Source organism: Labeo rohita, chromosome 23, assembly GCF_022985175.1.
Source record: "Labeo rohita strain BAU-BD-2019 chromosome 23, IGBB_LRoh.1.0, whole genome shotgun sequence".
NCBI classification, from domain to species: domain Eukaryota; kingdom Metazoa; phylum Chordata; class Actinopteri; order Cypriniformes; family Cyprinidae; genus Labeo; species Labeo rohita.
Window position 1 is genome coordinate 11,906,587 of NC_066891.1, and position 20,818 is coordinate 11,927,404.

The 20,818-nt window shown below is 32.7% G+C and overlaps 1 protein-coding gene across 2 annotated transcripts in view; it reads left to right on the forward strand.

Moving 5' to 3' along the window:
- Positions 1 to 16,987, forward strand: part of pik3cd (phosphatidylinositol-4,5-bisphosphate 3-kinase, catalytic subunit delta) — a 28,092-nt gene extending 11,105 nt beyond the window's left edge. For both annotated transcript variants that reach the window (XM_051096035.1, XM_051096034.1), the window contains exons 8-23: positions 1,466 to 1,684; positions 4,285 to 4,381; positions 4,606 to 4,736; positions 4,826 to 4,876; positions 5,102 to 5,269; positions 7,350 to 7,471; positions 7,789 to 7,932; positions 8,023 to 8,122; positions 8,677 to 8,855; positions 9,271 to 9,371; positions 9,493 to 9,571; positions 10,546 to 10,713; positions 11,768 to 11,891; positions 12,075 to 12,220; positions 13,784 to 13,916; positions 15,890 to 16,987. In XM_051096035.1, the coding sequence (XP_050951992.1) occupies positions 1,466 to 1,684; positions 4,285 to 4,381; positions 4,606 to 4,736; positions 4,826 to 4,876; positions 5,102 to 5,269; positions 7,350 to 7,471; positions 7,789 to 7,932; positions 8,023 to 8,122; positions 8,677 to 8,855; positions 9,271 to 9,371; positions 9,493 to 9,571; positions 10,546 to 10,713; positions 11,768 to 11,891; positions 12,075 to 12,220; positions 13,784 to 13,916; positions 15,890 to 16,024 (2,097 nt within the window). In that variant the 3' untranslated portion in view covers positions 16,025 to 16,987. The remainder of the gene's footprint in view (positions 1 to 1,465; positions 1,685 to 4,284; positions 4,382 to 4,605; positions 4,737 to 4,825; positions 4,877 to 5,101; positions 5,270 to 7,349; positions 7,472 to 7,788; positions 7,933 to 8,022; positions 8,123 to 8,676; positions 8,856 to 9,270; positions 9,372 to 9,492; positions 9,572 to 10,545; positions 10,714 to 11,767; positions 11,892 to 12,074; positions 12,221 to 13,783; positions 13,917 to 15,889) is intronic.
- The last annotated feature ends 3,831 nt before the right edge of the window (positions 16,988 to 20,818 follow it).

Sequence of the window (20,818 nt, forward strand, 5' to 3'; positions counted from 1 at the left end):
GTTTATTGTTCTGCAATTTTTGCTTGTCTCTTGCCGCAGAGCTCGAGATTTGTTTTAGCGCGTTTATCAGTCTTGTTCTCTGGCAGATTCTCTGTTTCAGTCTTAAGGGAAGCTTTTACACATTTTATTTGTGCTCTAGTAAGTGAAAACTGTGGTGAGTTTTAACCCAATTATGACTGAGCTAAATAGATAAAGGTTAAGTTTTGGTGTATTAAGGCCTAGTAAAGCTGTTTGCCCGGGGCTAGTTGTCACATTTTTACTGTCTGTATTACTTAGTAATTTCTATTATACATTTCCATCATTATTGTTAAAAAAAAAAAAAAAAAAAAATTAAAATAATAAATAAATAAATATGTATATCTCTTTATTTTTTAGCATTTAATTTCTATTAAATTTTCCATCATTATTGCTCACAAAAAAAAAAATATATATATATATATATATATATATATAAACATTAAAACATTAAAAGAATATAGATGTGTGTGTGTGTGTGTGTGTATATATATATATATATATATATATATTCTTCTTTTAATTTTTTTCATGTTTTTTTAAACATGTAATTTCTAGTAAACATTCTCATCATTATTGCTTACAATATATATATAAAATATACCTTACAAAAATACTGGTGCTGTAAAATAAACCTAAAATCTAAAATAAACGTTTTTGTTTACATATAATATGTGTGTGTACTGTGTATATTTATTATGTATATATAAATACACACAAATGCATGTATATATTTAAGAAATATGTTATGTTTATATATTAAATATATTTAAATATAACATAAATTATATGAATATAAATATATAATGTAAATGTTTTCAAAATATATACTGTATGTGTATTTTTATATATATAATAAATATACGCAGTACACACACACATGTATTATGTAAACAAAAACCTTTAATTTGAAAGCGATTAATCATGATTAGTCGCAATTAATCGCTTGACAACACTACAATATACCAAACCATCAAGCAACTGTATAAAGTGAAACCATTTAAAACATGGGTTTATGATAAATGCACTTGTCCTGAGGGCACACCGTCAACCTTTCAATTAAAATCTGTTTTTATTATTTTATTAATTTAAAAAAATATATGATTATTGTATATTATTGAATATTGATTATTGTAAGTTTAAAGTTGTAAAATTAAGTTGTAAATTTGAAGAATATAGTTATTTTAATTAAAGAAGGTTGTAAACAATTTTGCACAAACGAAAGCACTGCTAGAGAAAAACACATTTATTTCTTCTGACAGCTGTCCTGTGTAACGAGTTACCCAACATGCTTTTTATGCCAAACACTCATTTACTTCCTCATACTCGCTTCATTCATTCATCTTTTATTTTCATCAAAATGAAAGTAAGTTCTGTCTTGTTAAAACTGCACTCTTTAAGGCAGATTTGAGACTAATTTCCAGTTCTGCAAACATTATCTTTCTCTCAGCTGGTGGTTCAGGCCGGCCTCTTCCACGGCAGTGAGCTCCTGTGCAAAGTGGTGACCAGTAACGAGGTCAGCGTTTCCTCTGAACCCGTATGGGACCAAAAACTAGTGTTTGAGATCAGCGTGAGTGACCTGCCTCGCATGAGCCGCCTCTGCTTTGCCCTCTATGGCGTCATCGAGAAGACCAAGAAGCGCCCTACCAAGAAGAAAAACAAAAGAGCGGTATGTTTCAGTTCAGTTCAGCAACAAACAAGTCACTTAGCAACCAGCAGACTGACTAACGAGAGATGAGACACCTAACAGATGCTATACTTGGAGAGGCTGACATGCATGGCAGCTGAACATGTCCATACTGAATGTTGTTTTCATGTCAAATACACATAACATACCATTGGTAGTACAGTCAGCATGATGCAATATTATTTAAACCCTCATAACAGGATGTTGTGGTCCATTTTCTGCTCAATGCGAGTAACCCAAGTTAAAACGTTAGGACGGAGCAGGTAGCTGATGTCAAATCAGAACTCACCAGACCGCCTCTTCATGGCCCTGTCTCTGTCATATAGCGTGTGGTGTTAACTGAAGGCGCTGTGTTGAAATTCCCAGGTGTCAAAGTGTGTGTGCGTGTGTGTGTTTGTGTGTATGGTGGGCTGCTGTTGGCAACGCATCCACTTCTGCTTTCAGTGTTACTTCTCTTTCAGTGAACTAGAGAAGAAGTCCACATGGGTGTGAGACATGAAGAGAAAAAAACTCTCTCCTCCTGTTGTACTCGCATTGTACTAGTTCTGACGGAAGCCCATATTTGACCATTTTAAAATTGAAATGTATTGGTAATCTCCAGTTTCTGATTAAATATTTACATGTAGATGCAGTAATAATGTTCTATAAATAATATAAAATAGATTTTTTAAATTTGCAATGTTTTGTAAATTATTCTGTAATTCTTTAAGAATTATAAATTACTTTATAAAATTGTGTTAAAAATATTTGTAATGAATTCTAAAGTATTTTATTTAAAATTATTTTAAAAATTGATTATAAAATAATTTCTGAATAACTTTTAAGATTTTAAAATATGTATTTTTATACGCCGCTACTATGTAGATTTTGAAACTGAATTAAAATAAAATGTGCAATAGAGTGTTTTTTTTAACTAATTATTTATCTCTAGATTTTCACATGTAAATGTAGGATTTTGAATGTATAAATAATCCTTATTTTTTTTAAAAAGTTATCATTTTATAATTTATAATGCATTCTACATTATTTTATAACATTTTCATTTAAGGCTCACTCTTTCATATTTATTGAAAGGGAAAAAGAAACTAGTTTGTGATTTATGTAAGAATCTGTGGAGTGTAAAACTTTACTATTTTTACAGAATATCCATTTTAAAATGATACTATGTTTTTATTTAGAAAATATATTAATGGACATTTTTAAAAAGGATTCTCCTAAAATAATAAGGTTGAAAGACTATTTTAGTTTTAGTTATTTTTGGTTATTTTAGTATATATTGTTTTTTGTTTGGGGGTGATGGAATTGCTTTTGCCATAAATATAGCCATCACTGCTGGCATGGCATCAAATCATGAATAAATACATTTTATGTTTACGTTACCAGTCTAAAGTTTTCGAACAGTAAGATTTTTTTGCATTTATTTGATCCAAAGTACAGCAAAAACAGTCTAAATATTTTTACTATTTAAAATAACAGTTTTCTTTGAATATATTTTAAAATGTAATTTATTAATGTGATTTTTAGAATTTTTAGCATCATTACTCCAGTCACGTGATCCTTCAGAAATCATTCTAATATTCTGATTTGCTGCTCAAAAAAACATTTTTTATTATTATTATGTTGAAAACAGCTGAGTAGAATTTTTTCAGGTTTCTTTGATAAATAGAGAGTTCAGAAGAACAGCATTTATCTGAAACAGCAATCTTTTGTAACATTATAAACGTCTTTATCATCACTTTTGATCAATTTAAAGCATCCGCGCCAAATAAAAGTATTCATTTCTATAACCCCCCCCCAAAAATATACTGACTCCTAACTTTTGAATGGTAAAGTAATGTTACAAAAGCTTTTAATTTCAGATAAATGCTGATCTGTGGATTTTTCTATTATTTAAAGAAACCTGAAAAAACATACTCAACTGTTTTAAATATTGATAATAATAAAAAAAATTGCTGAACAGCAAATCAACATATTAGAATGATTTCTGAAGGATCATGTGACATTGAAGACTGGAAATAGAGCTTTAATCACAGGAATAAATTACATTTTAAAATATATTCAAATAGAAAATAGTAAAATATTTTAACATTTTACTGTTTTTGCTGTACTTTGGATCAAATACATGCAGGCTTGGTGAGCAGCAGAGACAAAACTTTTAATTAAATATTGTTAAAATGCACAACTATTTGCAGCAAACTTTTATTTTATATATATGTTTTTTCCGTATTACTTTTTCCTTTTATATTTGACTGAATCTCTTCACAAATGATGCGATTTTCTAAAAATACTATTGATTGCAGTGATGTCTGTCTGCACAAATGGCAGCACTTAACTCGACAACTGGACTACATTTTCAATCATACACAGGAAGTATTAGATCTCTTTTATGGGCATATTGAAAATCACTGCTATTGTGGCTGGAATATTTGGTTAGTCAGTTGAATTGTCACTTCCCACAGCTGAGACATTAACGTACAGCGTTGTTTACATGACAGTGTCACCTCTCCCACATAAAATGACAGTTGTGTAAAGTGTAGTGCCAGTATGGTTAATATACATCTAAATGGTCTCTCCTTCCACAGGACTGCCCTTTGGCCTGGGTTAACACGATGGTGTTTGACTACAAGGACCAGCTGAAAACTGGAGAATTTTCCCTGTCCACATGGCCATCAGTACCAGGTACTTTAAAATGAACAGTAGCTTGTGCTATTTACAGCTACTTCGTTTGGTATGACATTTGGTAGAGTTTTTTTAGGGGTTTCTGCTGTATGTAGTCGTAGGAGTGATTTTATAGCACTGCTAAGTCTTGTAAGTTCCCATATTTTGAAAAGCTATTTTTAGTTATTGCATATAAGGATTAGGATCCTCAATTTAGGTTTTAAGCTGAATTGCTTTATGTGTAGATGATAAAGGAGATCTGTTGAATCCAATGGGAACTGTGGAGAAAAATCCAAACATCGACAGCACGGCAGGTCTCATGATTCGGTTTCCCAACATCAGGCCACACCCCCTGTATTATCCTCCAATTGAAAAGGTGCCTTTTTGTAGTTCTCCTTAATGCTTTGTATGTTTTATGGAAATGACATGTAAATGCTCAATCATTATCTTTCTATTTCTTTTCAGCTAAATGAGCTGGGTATGAATGGTGAAAAAACTGTTGCTACAAAAGAAGAGGTAAGAAATAACATGCACTGGTCTGTTAGAGGAGAAACATGCAAATACGTCAGGCATGAAATTGAAATGGTTGCTACATTAGGGCCTGTATTTATACAGCATTGTTAAGAGTTGTGGTTTGCTGAAGCATTTAACATTTTCCAATCATTGGTTCATATCACAAGAGACGAAAGCAACTAAAACTACTTTAGCAGACTTCTAACGAATGTTATTGTCTTCTTTCAGAACGGGAAACTGAGAGAGATTGTGGACAATAAAAACTACACAGAGTTCTTTGAGGATGAGAAGGAGCTTCTGTGGAAGTTACGTGAAGAGGTGAGGCTACGATACCCGGAGAGCCTCCCCAAACTCCTCCTCATCACCAAGTGGAACAAACACGAGGACGTGGCTCAGGTATGTTGAACCACTTGTTTCTCGGAATGTGAATATTTTTAGACATTGAGAAATGTAACCCTTTCACTTAGCTAAGAATCTTTTATCTAATCTGGGACAAAAATGACTGGTGTTTTTAAAAACCGCTTGTAAATCTCTCATTATGCTGTATTGTCTTAGAGTCTCATTTTGTCAATGTTCACTCAAAAAACTGATGTCCAATGTGATAATATTACAGTAGTTATTAGTGTTGTCAAAAGTACTGATCTGGGTAACAGTCAGTACTGAAATTTTAAAATGTGAGGATACCAACATTTGACAATTCTTAAACATCTCTGACCGGCCATTGTTTTCACACGCTCAACAGAGATGTCTGTGATTGGCTGCAGTGATCTGTGTACAGTGATACAATGTATCTGCTCATAGACGGATCCTCTGATAGACGCGGCTTTCAAATGCTCTCATGTGTATCTGTGTAAGCGCTTGGTGAAGAGCGTGAAGCGATGATCACTGTAGCCAGTCATAGACGTATGTGACCTCAAAAACACAAAAACATTCATAAGGGTAAATGTTTTAAAATAAATTGAGATTTATACATCATCTGAAAGCTGAATAAGTAAGCTTGTTTGTTAGGCCAGTATTTGGTTGAGATACAGCTATTTGAAAATCTGGAATCTGAGGGTGCAAAAATAAATCAAAATATTGAGAATATCACCTTTAAAATTGTCAAAATGAAGTGTTTAGCAATGCATATTATTAATCAAAAATTAAGTTATGATATATTTATGGTTGGAAATTTACAAAATAACTTTATGGAACATGATCTTTGCTTAATATCCTAATGATTTTTTGCATAAAAAATGATAATTTTGACCCATGCAATCTATTTTTAGGTATTACTACAAATATTCTTGTGCTACTCAAGACTGTTTTTTTGGTCCAGGGTCACATATCTGTTGAGCGCATGAACACAATGGCCAATCAGAGGTGTTTAAGAATCAACAAATGCTGGTATTGTTATTGGTATAGTGATTTTTAAAATTTCAGTACCAACAGTAGTAATTACCATTTTCAGGAAAAAGATCTTCTCTGGGTCAAAATGACTCAACGCAAGGGTTAATTATTTAAAGAATACCACATTAAAGTCCAATTTAAAATAAATTCTGATTTTAAATTAAAAAATAAAAAAACAAAAAAATTAAAAAATGAAAAAATTTAAATTCTGTCATTAATTACTCACCCTCGTGTCGTTCAAAAACTGTAAGACCTTCGTTTATCTTCGTTACACAAATTAAGATATTTTTCATGAAATCCGAGAGCTAACCCTGCACAGACAGCAATGCAACTACCACGTTCAAGGCCCAGAAAGCTAGTAATGACATCATTAAAATAGTCCATATGACATCAGTGGTTCAAGTGTAATTTTATTAAGCTACGAGAATACTTTTTGGCTGCAAAGAAAACAAAAATAGCTTTTTTTTTAAGACTTATTTTTGGCATTTTAAGCCGTTATTATGACAGTACAGATCAGAATGGACAGGAAGCAAAGTGGGAGAGAGATAGGGGGCGGGATTGGGAAAGGTCCTCGAGTCGGGATTCGAACACGGGATGCCCGTAGCGCAGCCCACAAGGCTATCGCACCGACGAAACCAAAAATAACTTTGTTATTCTCATAGCTTCATAAAATTACGGATGAACCATGGACACATGGACTATTTTAATGATGTCCTCACTACCTTTCCTGGACTTAAACGTTGGCTTTCTGTCTATCCAGGGTCAGAAAGCTCTTAAATTTCATTCAGAATATCTTAATTTGTGTTCCGAAGATGAACAAAGGTCTTACGGGTTTGAAACGACATGACGATGAGTAATTAATGACAGAATTTTCATTTTTGGCTGAACTATCCCTTTATAAAATTACTGGCAAAACGGACAACGTTTTGTTTAATTGCGTTCATTTCCTTCTTCAGGATTGATTTGCTCATTACACCACATCTCTAACACATCTTTACCACCACCCAGAGCATTTCTCTTTCTGATATTATGGTTTGAGAGGCTGTTGCACACTCCCAATCAGTGCGGTTTTTCTTCCTTTTCTCAGATGGTTGGTTTGTTACGGAAATGGCCAGAATTGCCTGCTCTACATGCTTTAGAACTTCTGGACTACAGTTTCCCTGACCCTCATGTCCGCTCCTTCACCATCCGCTGCCTCAGGAAGCTGCGGTGGGTGGCACTACCTCTATAATCAACACCTGCTCTTGAGAGCTTTAAAAAAAAGTAGCAGGGATGGGTGCACAGGCTCTGTCATGCGTATATGTCAACTTCAGAGGAACAAACATCTTTATTCAAATTGCTTTTAACACATTTGTAGAGACATTCAAATAAGCACTTGCGGGTATTTTGTTAATATTTTATTTCATTTGTATGTCAAGAGAGCCTTGTCTGAGTTGGATATTTATGAGGGATTTATATTCAAATGAATTCATATTCATATACAAGTTAAAAATGGCTCATCTAACGTGCTTAGTTTTTCTCAACAGTGATGATGAGCTCTTCCAGTACCTTTTGCAACTGGTCCAGGTTCTGAAGTATGAATCCTATCTGGATTGTGACTTGACCTGCTTCTTGCTTGAGAGAGCCCTGGCCAACAAGAAAATAGGTCACTTCTTGTTTTGGCACCTCAGGTATAAATCCATCTTCTTACAGTGCTCTACAGCGATGCACCCCCATTCCTTTCAGTGTAAATTTAGGCTTTGTTTTTGCTTTCTCTAAAGGTCAGAAATGCATGTTTCCTCAGTCAGTTTGAGATTTGGACTTATTCTGGAGGCGTACTGTCGTGGGAGCATCTTTCACATCAAGAGCTTAATGAAGCAGGTTTGTTGCATGTATTCTTTATGTCTTTATGTTTGTGCATATATACTCTGTCTGTTTATGAACTGAACTGATGTGAACTACTATTTTGCTTTCCGGGGCCATTTTTGACACTTGGGGCCCAAACTTAGCACTTGACTTGTTTTCTCGCTTGCTCTTTCTGGTAATTGTCACTTTGCGTTGTGTCTTTTCTTGTAAGATACAACGCCTGTTCGTTCAGGCACATAAATGTACATGTGTAAATATAGTAAGTAAGCACAAGGGTGCTGGAATACGTTTTTTCATTTCAGCAGCAGTTCCAAAGTGACTGTGCTCAGAACTCGTCTTCTTTTGAATGTTTAATAATAGCCAAACCACTGGAAGGAAGGGGAACTTCACTACGCTGCTCAAAGTTTGCAGCTGTTTTTACATGCCTTCTCACATAGCGATTCTCACACCCTTGTTAAATGCCTGCTGCTTTAATTCAGTCCTGTTTTGTGATGGTGACCAAATTTAATGTGCACATATGGATTTGTGTATACACAGTATGTACTTATTATTATCTCTGTTTCTTACAGAATGAGGCTCTGAATAAAATGAAAGCTCTCAATGACTTTGTGAAGTCAGGCAGTCAGAAAACAACCAGGATACAGACAATAGAGGACATGAAAGTGTGCATCAAACAGGACACTTACTTGGAAGCACTTTCGGATGTTGTTTCCCCTCTCAACCCAAGCATCGTGCTGTGTGAAATATGGTACCATTCACATGCATGTTAATAAAGTAGATTTATAGTGAGAGATTTAAGAGGTTGTTGTGTCAGCTCTTGTTAACAAATGATATTTCTTTGGTTAACATCTTACAGAGGGAGTGTTATTTAGAAATGTAGATTTTGTGATAACTGGAATGATTGTGCAAAACATTTAAGTAATCTCTCATTATGCATTTTTTAAAAGTTTCTATCCTAGGTTGTTTTAGGTTTTTAAGATGTAACTAAATTTACGACATGGTGTAATATTACAGAAGCAATCATTTTAAATCTGTAATCCCGTTAAATGATTAGGTGCAATGCATACAAGTGACGTACAAGCAGTTACCAGAAAGCGAAGAGCCTGCTTTGCAACCATATGTGTACGTGTGCTGTTTCTTGATGCTAATCTGTTTTGTTTCAGTGCGGACATGTGTAAGTTCATGGACTCAAAAATGAAACCCCTGTGGCTCATGTACAAGAACAAATTTGATACTGTGGGCATTATCTTCAAGAATGGAGACGGTATGGACACATGCTACCACACTGTTTGTTTGCACTTAATTTTTTTTTACTTTTATAAATTAGTCATTGGAAAAAAGACTTTGACCTTTTTCTGTTTTTTTTTTTTCTTTTTCTTTTTTAGATCTGAGGCAGGATATGCTAACCCTTCAGATGATTCAGTTAATGGATGTTTTATGGAAATTGGAAGGTCTTGACCTGAGGTTTGTTTTCCATCAAGATGATACATTTTCTGCAAAAATGAAATGTTATATTTTAATTATATTTATTTTATATATATAATTTTTCTGTTGTAAAGGTTAATTTTTTTTAGATGTATTATTTTATCATTATACAATTATTATAATTTTTAAATATGTATGTTAATATAGAATTTTATTAATAAAACTTTTACAAATAAAATTACATATATATATTTAAAGATATAAATATCTTTAATATTTTTTGAAATAAATTTCATATATATATATATACACATATATATACACATATATATATATACATACATATATATATATATATATATATATATATATATATTTATTTATTTATTTATTTATTTATTTATATATATATATATATATTGTAAACTATAAATATTTTATAAATATATTTTTTATAATATTAAATATTTATTTTATATATATAATTTTTCTGTTGTAAAGGTTAATTTTTTTTAGATGTATTATTTTATCATTATACAATTATTATAATTTTTAAATATGTATGTTAATATAGAATTTTATTAATAAAACTTTTACAAATAAAATTACATATATATATTTAAAGATATAAATATCTTTAATATTTTTTGAAATAAATTTCATATATATATATATACACATATATATACATACATATATATATATATATATATATATTTATTTATTTATTTATTTATTTATTTATATATATATATATATATATATATTGTAAACTATAAATATTTTATAAATATATTTTTTATAATATTAAATATTTATTTTAAGATATAAATTTATATAAAAAAATAGAAATACAATTCATGTACATACGTACTATTTTTATATTTAATAATTTTATTTCATATTAATATTTAATCATTTTATTTTGAGAGCGAGAGAGAGAGAAATTCTGTGGAGGAAAATGCACTGCATAAATAAATAATTTCTGTTAATATTTATTTGTTGGGTCCCAGAATGCTTCCTTACGGATGCCTGTCAACCGGGGATAAAACGGGTCTCATCGAGGTGGTGAAAAACTCAGACACTATCGCCAACATCCAGAGAAACAACAGCAACAGCGCAGCCACTGCTGCCTTCAACAAAGACGCTCTTCTCAACTGGCTCAAATCCAAAAACCCAGGGTGAGCAGCACACTCTCTAACCTTACACCGCGCCACAGCCCGTGTGGTGTGATCGCTGCAAGTGAGCGTATCGTAGTCAACCACTTTAGCATCATTTTGCATGAGCCATGCATGCAGTTTTCTACTCTGAAACCTGACAGGGTTAAAACTGTCGTGGCTCATTTGACCTTTTGGTTTATATGAAACTGTAGTGTAACATCAAATGCACTTTGGTTGCATAAGTTGCAGCAGTGGAGTAAATTTACCCCGTGTTATGCTGCGTCTACAATTTCATTTGTTCTTGGCAGGTGTTTTCTACCAAAGTGGCTTGATGTGCATATTGTTTTTTGTGATAACAGCTAAGTATACAAGATGAAACCACAACGTGTGTCGCATTGTATAACACAGTCTCTTTTTGCAAGTTGCCGATCCTGTCAGGATGGAAAAAAAAATGACCTTTTCAGAAATGCACTGGTTTAGAGAAGTCTGAGTGTCGGGGTCTTTTTGGGGTCAAACTAACCTTCAGCATCAGCACTTATTCACGGTGTACTTGAGGACATGACTGATCTTTACACCATTTGTGTGTGTCTTTTAGCATTTAGGCAACTGACAAAACTACTTTTGGTTAAGTGCATGTGGCTAACCAAACAAAAAAACAGCTACTCATCATGATGCATGCATGATTTTTTCCTCGAGTATCCTGTTTATACATGACCTCTTGAACTCTTGAAACTAGAGTGCAATAAACTGAAGATGTTGATATCTTGTCTGAAACAGATATATGCCCCCTGTGGACATATCCAGTTCTGCTCGCTGGTTGTCAGCTTAATGTAAATGTTATGCTGTATCATAATGAATAACAGAGTATGGGACGCTCGTAATAGATACGATTCTGTCCATTGCTTCCAGAATGAATGATGTTGTCTGATGTTTTAATGCTGCATTTTGATCTATCGATTATATGTAATGTACATTATACGTTTGTATGCACATAGAGTATATGTATGCGCTAATGGGTTTTCAAATAGGAAGATAGCAGTTATGAATTACAATATTATTCTTTTCCCATTTTCAGGGATAAACTGGATCAGGCCATTGAGGATTTCACCCTCTCCTGCGCAGGCTACTGTGTAGCTACATATGTTCTGGGAATAGGGGACCGTCACAGTGACAATATAATGATCAGGGAAACGGGTCAGGTGAGAGTGAACTCATTGCCCCACTAGTGCTGTGTAATCATAAATTGTATCACAAGATGGCAGTAGCCATCCATATGAGAATGGATTGCACCTATCCTATTTCACATACTCAAGGATTGGTGCCATTTTATAGTAGTGTTTTAGGTTTGAATTTTGAAGTTGTTTTCTCCGTATTGTTTGTAGTTATTCCATATAGATTTCGGGCACTTTCTGGGGAACTTCAAGAGCAAATTCGGGATCAACAGAGAGCGTGTGCCTTTCATTCTGACATACGACTTTGTCCATGTAATTCAGGAGGGACGGACCAGCAACAATGAGAAATTTGAACGGTCAGTACATATGTACTTCTTAATTCTCAACTTTAATGCCACAAAGCTAGTTGGCATATTCTGACTTTCATTTAGTGTTTTGTTCTAAACTATAACCATTCTGTTTCTGTAGTATACTTTCATTTTTATCAGCTGCATTTATCAAAAGTTCAACACCTGTTTGAAACTGTCACACAAAGAAGCAAAGGAGAAGTTCACTTTCAGAATAAAAATGTACAGATAATTTACTCACCCCCTTGTCATCCAAAATGTTTGTGTCTTTCTTTCTTCAGCTGATAAGAAAATATGTTTCTTGAGGGGAAAAAATTCAGGAATTATCTCCATATGATGGACTTCAATGATGGCCCCAAGTTTGAACTTTCAAAATGCAGTTTAAATGCAGCTTCAAATGGTTCTAAACGATCCCAGCCAAAGAAGAAGGGTCTTATCTAGCAAAGCGATCGGTCATTTTCAAAGCAAATTGACAATTTATATACTTTTTAACCTCAAACGCTCGTCTTTTCTAAGTCTGCGTGAACAATATGTTCAATACAGTTAGGGTATGTCAAAAAACTCCCATCTAGTTTTCTTCCGCAACTTTAAAATCATCCTACATCGCTGCAGAAGTACAGACCCAGTGTTTACAAAGTGAACATGCGAAGAAGATCAAACGGCCTAAAACAGCGATGTAGGACGATTTTGACGTTGAAGAAGAAAACAAGACGGGAGTTTTTCAACATACCCTAACTGTATTGACCTGGATTACACAGACTACGCATGCACATCACAGAGACGAGACAAGACGAGCATTTGAGGTTAAAAAGTGTATAAACTGTCAATTTGTTTTTGAAAATGACAGATCGTTTCGCTAGACCTTTCTTCTTCAGCTGGGATCGTTTAGAGCCATTTGAAGGTGCATTTAAACTGCAATTTGAAAGTTTAAACTTGGGGGCATCATTGAAGTCCACTATATGGAGATTATTCCTGAAATGTTTTTCTTAAGAAACAATTAAAAGTAATTTCTTATTGACTGAAGAAAGAAAGACATAAACATCTTAGATGACAAGGGAGTGAGTAAATTATGTGTACATCTTTCGTTCTGGACTTCTCCTTTAAATGCATAGTTCAACCAAAAATTTTCATTATGTTATTAATTAGTCATTACCTCAATGTTGTTCCAAACCTATAACACCTTCGTTCATCTTCAAAACAAATTACGATATTTTTGATGAAATCTGAGAGCTTTCGGACCCTGCGTAGACAGCAACCCAACTGACACATTCAAGGCCCAGAAAGGTAGTAAGCAAAAATATCTTAATTTGTGTTCTGAAGATGGATGAAGGTTTTATGGGCTTCTTAATAAATGACAAAATATTCATTTTTGTGTGAACTATCATTTAGCATATCAACTAGCATTTTTGTACATTCCTCTGCAATGTATGGAAACTGCTCTCTGCTTATGACCTTAACAGGCTACATTTATATGTAACCTGCTAAAAAATAGAAGGTTTTTGTTTGGAAAGAGAATTTGTATAATTCATGGCTGAGTAAGGAAAGAGTGGATGTGTTTTTTATCTTTGCCAGGTTTCGTAAGTGCTGTGAACAAGCCTATAAAATCCTTTGCCGGAATGGGACTCTTTTTGTGAATCTTTTTGCCTTGATGAAAGCTGCAGGACTCCCTGAGCTCAGTTCTTCCAAAGATATCCAATATCTCAAGGTAAGAACTGCACAGACAGTTTTTATTTATTACCCAGGAGATGAAAATGTACAGTTTCTCTAGTGCTTTACAAGCATGAAATATCAAATATAAATGGAGGATGTCTAAAGACACTGTTATATATCAGATTTGTTTTTAGAACAAGGCTAAAACAAAATGTTACCTATAATTATTTGTTATAGGTATAATTCAGGCAATATGTATTGTTTTTGTGGAACACAAAAAATACACTACCAGTCAGAAGTTTTTGAATAATAAGATTTTTAATGTTGAAGTCTCTTGCTCACCAAGCCTGTATTTATTTGGTCCAAAATACAGTAAACGCAGTAATATTGAAATTTTTACTATTTAAAATAACTTTCTATTTGAATATATTTTAATCATCATTCAATATCTTCAGCATCATTACTTCAGTCTTTAGTGTCACATTATCTTTTGTTGATTTGCTGTTCAAGAAACTGATCAATAATAATAATAATAATAATATTATTATTATTATTATTATCCATTTTTTTAAAAACAGTTGAATACATTTTTTGGGATTCTTTGATTAATAGAAAGATCCAAACATCAGCATTTATCTGAAATAAAAAGCTTTTGTAACATTATACACTCTACCATTCAAAAGCTTGAAGTCAGTATAATTTTTTTGGGGGGCGGCGATTTAAGATTTCTATTTCAGATAAATACAGTTTTTCTGAAAAATTCTACTCAGCTGTTTTCAACATATTATTATTATTATTATTATTATTAATAATAACTGTTTTTGAGCAGCAAATCAGCATATTAGATTGATTTCTGGAAAAATTCAGCTTCTAAAAATTCAGCTTTGAAATCACAGGAATAAATTACATTTTAAAATGTATTCAAATAGAAAACAGTTATTTTAAATACTACAAATATTTCAGAATTTTGTTGTTTTTGCTGTACTTTGGATCGAATAAATGCAGGCTTAGTGAGCAGAAGAGACTTCTTCAAAAAAAAATTACAAATCTTTTGACTTGTAGTGTACATTTTGAAGAGCTGTTTCTGTACATAACATGAAAATATAATATGATGGGGTCCAAAAAAATCTTAAAAATATCTTCATATTATATCATATAATATATATAATATCTTAATAATAATATAATATCTTAATATTATCAATAAAAATACAGTAACATAAATTAGCAAATGATGACATCAAAAAGAATAGTTTACCCCAAAAAATAATGTTTGCTGAAAATATACTCCCCCTCAGGCCATCTAAGAAGTAGATGAGTTTGTTTCTTCACTGGAACAGATTCAGCATCACATCACTTGCTCACCAATAGATCTTCTGCAGTGAATGGGTGCCGTCAGAATGAGAGTCTAAACAACTGCGCAAAAAACACAATAATCCAAAACAAATTCATCAAGACGTTTTTAACTTCCAGCTAAAATACGAGTCCTCTATCCATAATATTGTCCCTTCTGAATCAGGAGAGAAATATGCACAGATCAAGCACTGTTTACAAGTATCATGTGAACAGTCCTAAACAGATATATTGATGGATTTTGATGTGAGAGGACAACAAGGGATGGACTTTTTCACTGAAGGAAGTGTTATTATGGCCAGTTAAAATGCCTTGATTATAGATTTATTTCTTACAAACACAGAACTTTTCTTTTCACAAGATGTTAACTGTTCGACTGGAGACATTACTTGTAGATTATTGTGATGTTTTTATCAGTTGTTTGGACTTTCATTCTGACGGCACCCATTCACCGCAGAAGTAAGTAAGTGATGTAATGCTGAATTTCGTCAAATTGTTCTGATGATGAAACAAACTCATCTACATCTTGGGTGGCCTGAGGGTGAGAAAATTAAGCAAATTCTCCTGTAAGAATAGTCTCGTTGATTAGAGGAATAATGAATGTCATAACTAGGTGGATTCAGAATATAATCAAGTGGTGACCTCCATCATGACCTCTTGTCCTTTTTCTCACAGGACTCTTTGGCACTGGGGAAATCTGAGGAGGAAGCACTGAAGAACTTTAAAGTGAAATTTAATGAAGCTCTAAGAGAGAGCTGGAAGACCAAGGTGAACTGGATGATGCACACTTTTGCCAAAGATAACAGATAAATGGCACTCGATCACAGGAGACCCACTGAACCCCTTATGATGCTGAGTTTTGATTTAAACCAATGCAGCTTTGAACACGATATATGTTGCACTGCTGTCTGGCATTTATGGCATTATACTTCCATGCAAAGGCAAAATGCAGTCAAAACGGTTTCTGCGTTTTGCCTTTGCAGGGCAGTATGTACATCAACAGCTGTTTAGCGAATGTTTACATCTGTGACGTAATAGTAAATAATGCTATACATTTGTTTTAGTGAGACCTACTGCTTGAAATGAGAGTCATTTCAGAAACATGTTGTATTTGCAACACACTGCACTGGGAATCGAAGCTACTAACTTAACAAACTATTGGCGTGCCACTAATTTAACTAGCATCTCTGGTTTGTTTTTGTCACACTTATGTACCTGCACGGAAAAAGCGAAGAGCAAGTTTGATTAACGTATTTATAATTTCTAACTGTATGGCATACATGCCTTTGTTCTGTGGAAGAAAGCACTTTGGGTGTTTTCATATGGTTTACATTTTTGTTTCAGGATTTTTGTTTCTCTGTTTACATGAATGTGTTTGGTTGTACATATTCTTTAGTGTATCATACTTATATTTACATTCCTTAAAACAGTATTTTTTCATTTGAATGATTTGTATAATAAGAAAATTGTTCAACAGGAGAGCCTTTGTATAGTGGTGTACATGAGAAGACATTTTGTATGTCTGTGTAGAAATGAGCCTTAAATATTTTGTATTTGTGAGGTATTCTGTGCCTTTGGGATGAGACACAAGCCATCTTGAAGTCGTGTCCAAAGAGTTCGCTTCGTGTTTGCTGAAATCTGTTTAAAGGGTATGAGGTGTGTACTACTGTACTATAAATCAGGGTAAAAGTGGAATATAATTGCTCTGTAGAACATTGCGCTGTTAATTGTGTGCCTATTTTGAAGACAAGAGTCAGTCAAGCTTGTGTTTTCTCTTCCGGTAAACCTTAATCAATTTAAGAATGTATCTCCACAGTATTCTCTGACTGAATCCACTGCTACCTGACTCATGAAGATACTTTTTTCTCAACAGATGCATAAATGTTGTTTATTTTGAGTCTTAAATATCCTCTACAATGTGAATTTTTAAAAGAGATTTAAAGTTAAATCCATCTACTCTTTATATATAAAAGTACTATAAACATCCACCTCATATCATTTTAATTATGTAAGGACGATTAGTGAGAGGAAGAATAACTTTCACATAATGAATGGATTTTAGCATCGGTTTAGGTAATGATTACCATCTATTGGACTACTAACCGAGTACCTCTCATGCTGTGGTCTTGTCCTAGCCATTGTTATTCTGATTTCACAGTGTGAAATGCCAGGATTTTGAATTTCTCGGTTTACTAATGTATTGTTTCAGTTTTTAAACATGACTGCTTTATGAAGTTTTCTCGGATGTAATGAATAATGGAAGTGTGCTAGCATTCTCATTTTGCCATAAATTATTGATTATGAAATTGATTTGTGTGTTATTTACTTTCAGTCAAATGGTTTTTGATAGTAAGACCTTTAGCTGTCTATGCATCTGCCGTCTGAGGCAGAGAAATAACAAACTGATATATTTTTCTCACATTAAAAGACTAGTTCATCCAAAAAATGAAAGTGTACTCACCCTCAGGCCATCTTTGGATGTAGATGTAATTTGTGTGTTCATCTGAACAGATTTGGAGACATTTAGCATTCGTGCTCACCAGTGGATAGAGTCCAAAGAGCTGAAAAACATCACAATAATCCATAAGTACATAAGTAATCCACATGACTCCACTATGTCAATTAATGTCTTATGATGTGAAAAATGTATTTGTTAGAAACAAATCCATCATTAAGAAAATGTTAACTTTGCTTTCACCTAAAATAGGAGTTCTGTATAATATTGCTTTCTTCGGCGTAAAGTCGTTTATAGTCTGAATCAAGAGAGAAATATGCACAGTTATACTATATTGCTGTTGAATGCTTGAATCTGATTGGCTGACGAACGTTCTAAGGCGTGCAAATATTTTCAGGGAAACGTATGGCGAACGTAGTTCCAGGCAGCTCTTGACCGCATAACATCCATATCACTTCGTTACACGATTTTATTTATTTCAAAGGTCCTTACAGTCTAAAACAGCAAAATAACCAAAACCCAAAACGAGGTGGCCGCATCACCACCTCGGGTGTGCATTATTTTCTAAGAATTCAACGCCCCGTCGTCAGTTATTGCGCTTATACTATGGTTACCACACCTCATGACATCGACTAGATGATATACTTCAAGGCATTCGTCCGGTTTTTGTCGTTAAAACGCTATTGTGAGTAGGATTAATTTCTTACGCAGCTCATCCAACGTGGCCGTATCACCACCTCTGGTGGGCGTTATTTTCTAATTCAACGGCTCGTCGTCAGTTATTCCTTACATCAAGTACCGTTTATATGTGAAAATTGTTCAAAACAGTTCTAAACAAATATGTTGGTGGATTTTAATGTGATAGAACAGCAGATGATGGGCTTTTTTAAGTGGAGGAAGTGTTATTATGGTTCATTTTAGCCAGCAATGGTTAAACTTAAAAAGCCTCAATAATTGAATTTGTTTTCTACAAACACGCAGCTTTTTCATATCACAAGAGGTTAATTGATGAGCTGGAGTGTGTGGATTACTTGTGGATTATTGTGATGTTTTTATCAGCTGTTTGGACTGTCTTTCTGATGGCACCCATTCACTACAGAGGATCCGTGAGTGAGCAAGTGGTGAATTATCTAATTTCTTCAAATCTGTTTGGATTAAGAAACAAATGCATCTCATCGTCTCTTGAGTACATTTTCAGCGAGTGTTCATTTTTGGATGAACTGTTCCTTTAAGACAACTGTCAGAATGTGGCCGATTTACCCGAATTCACCCTACTTAATTTCCAGAATTCAGATTAGTGTGGGACAGGAAGTTAAATACGCCTGATCAGCATTTGAATGTTATTATTGTGTGCGCTGGAGAAATATACACAACAAAAATGAAATGGAGATAAAAGGGGAAGTCAAAGCTGCATGAGACCTCAATCTTTATTGTGTAATGAATGATAAACGAGGCTTTCCCAGTGTGAGGAGTACAGTAAATGAGACTGCTGGGAAACTCAGTAACACATGCTCTCAGACTAAGCCATAGAAATAGTGCTGATAACAGTAAGAACAATGAATTCTGTTTCAGTTCAGTTAAAGGATTTTCTGTAATACAGCAATCAGTTTTTAATCCTGAGAAACGTGAAACCCACTCGGGCACTTTAATGACTTATTGTAAAAGCTTATTATACATATTAAGAAAGCTTTAATACAGTTTCTTACTCTATGGAATTGAAATGGGTTTATTAGTACCTGTCATGTTCGTGATGTCTAAACAACTGCAAACTACAAGTAATTGAATATGGTACTTAGTTATTACACCATCAAGGAGATTATATACTGTGTAAGGTTTATGTCAGTAATAGGAATATATGATGAAACTGTAAAATCCCATTAAGTGTCTTCTTTGTTACAGTATTTAGAGAGAAAAAGATTACATTGATAATATTATGTCAGAAAACAGCTGATGAATGCAATCAAAAGAACTTTACATGAGATTGCCACAAAAGCACTTTTTAGATAAAGTAACTATACTAAAACTGAAAAATATTATGAACTAGTACATTGGTCTATTTGTGAGTGGTAAACAGGACAAAAACTATGTGGTGTAAATGAAAAAAAACAAAAAAAACTATTGTGGTACAGCCAGTGTATATTCACTGCTCCAGAAACATTTATCATTTACATTTATTGTTATCAATCTGTCAGGTCATGCTTAGGTACCTTTCGGAATGGTATATGACTTTTCATATTTCTTGTTATAATCTAATATGATATAAAAATAATTATTTGTGTTTATTATCAACACATTATGTTGATTATATTATATTATATTATATTATATTATGTGAAATATGAAAGATTTTATTATTATTTGATTTTTTATTTTTATTTTAATTTTTTAAATTCTTTTTTACTACTGATCTGTCAGTTTAATGCTTAGCTACTTTTTAGAATGTTATGTAGACTTTTTATTCCTCTTGTTATAATATATTAAAAATATTTCATAATGTAATAGAATGATAAAGTGCGAAACATTTTATTTTATAAAAAAAAAGTGTTTTTTTTACATTTATTCTCAGAATGTTGATATTTCCACTTGTTATAATACAATACAAAAATATATAATATTATTATATTATATTATATTATATCATGATGAAGTATGAAAGATTTTATTATTATTTGATTTTTTATTTTTATTTTTATTTTTTTAATTCTTTATTGCTACTGATGTCTCAGTTAGTCATGCTTAGGTACTTTTTAGAATGTTATGTAGACTTTTTATTCCTCTTCTTATAATATATTAAAATGTTTCAGAATATGATATACTGATAAAGTATGAAACATTTTATTTTATTAAAAGAAAAGATTAGATCAGTGTTTTTTTCACGTTTATTCTCAGAATGTTATGACTTTTCATTCCCCTTGATATAATATAATATAATATAATATAATATAATGCTTAGGTACTTTTTAGAATGTTATGAAGACTTTTTATTTATCTTGTTATAATATATTAAAAATATCTAATTTAATATAATATAATGACAAAACAAGAAACATTTTATTTTAAAATAAGATTAGATCAGTGGGTTTTTTTTTTTTTACATTTATTCTCAGAATAATAATAATATAATATAATATAATATAATATAATATAAT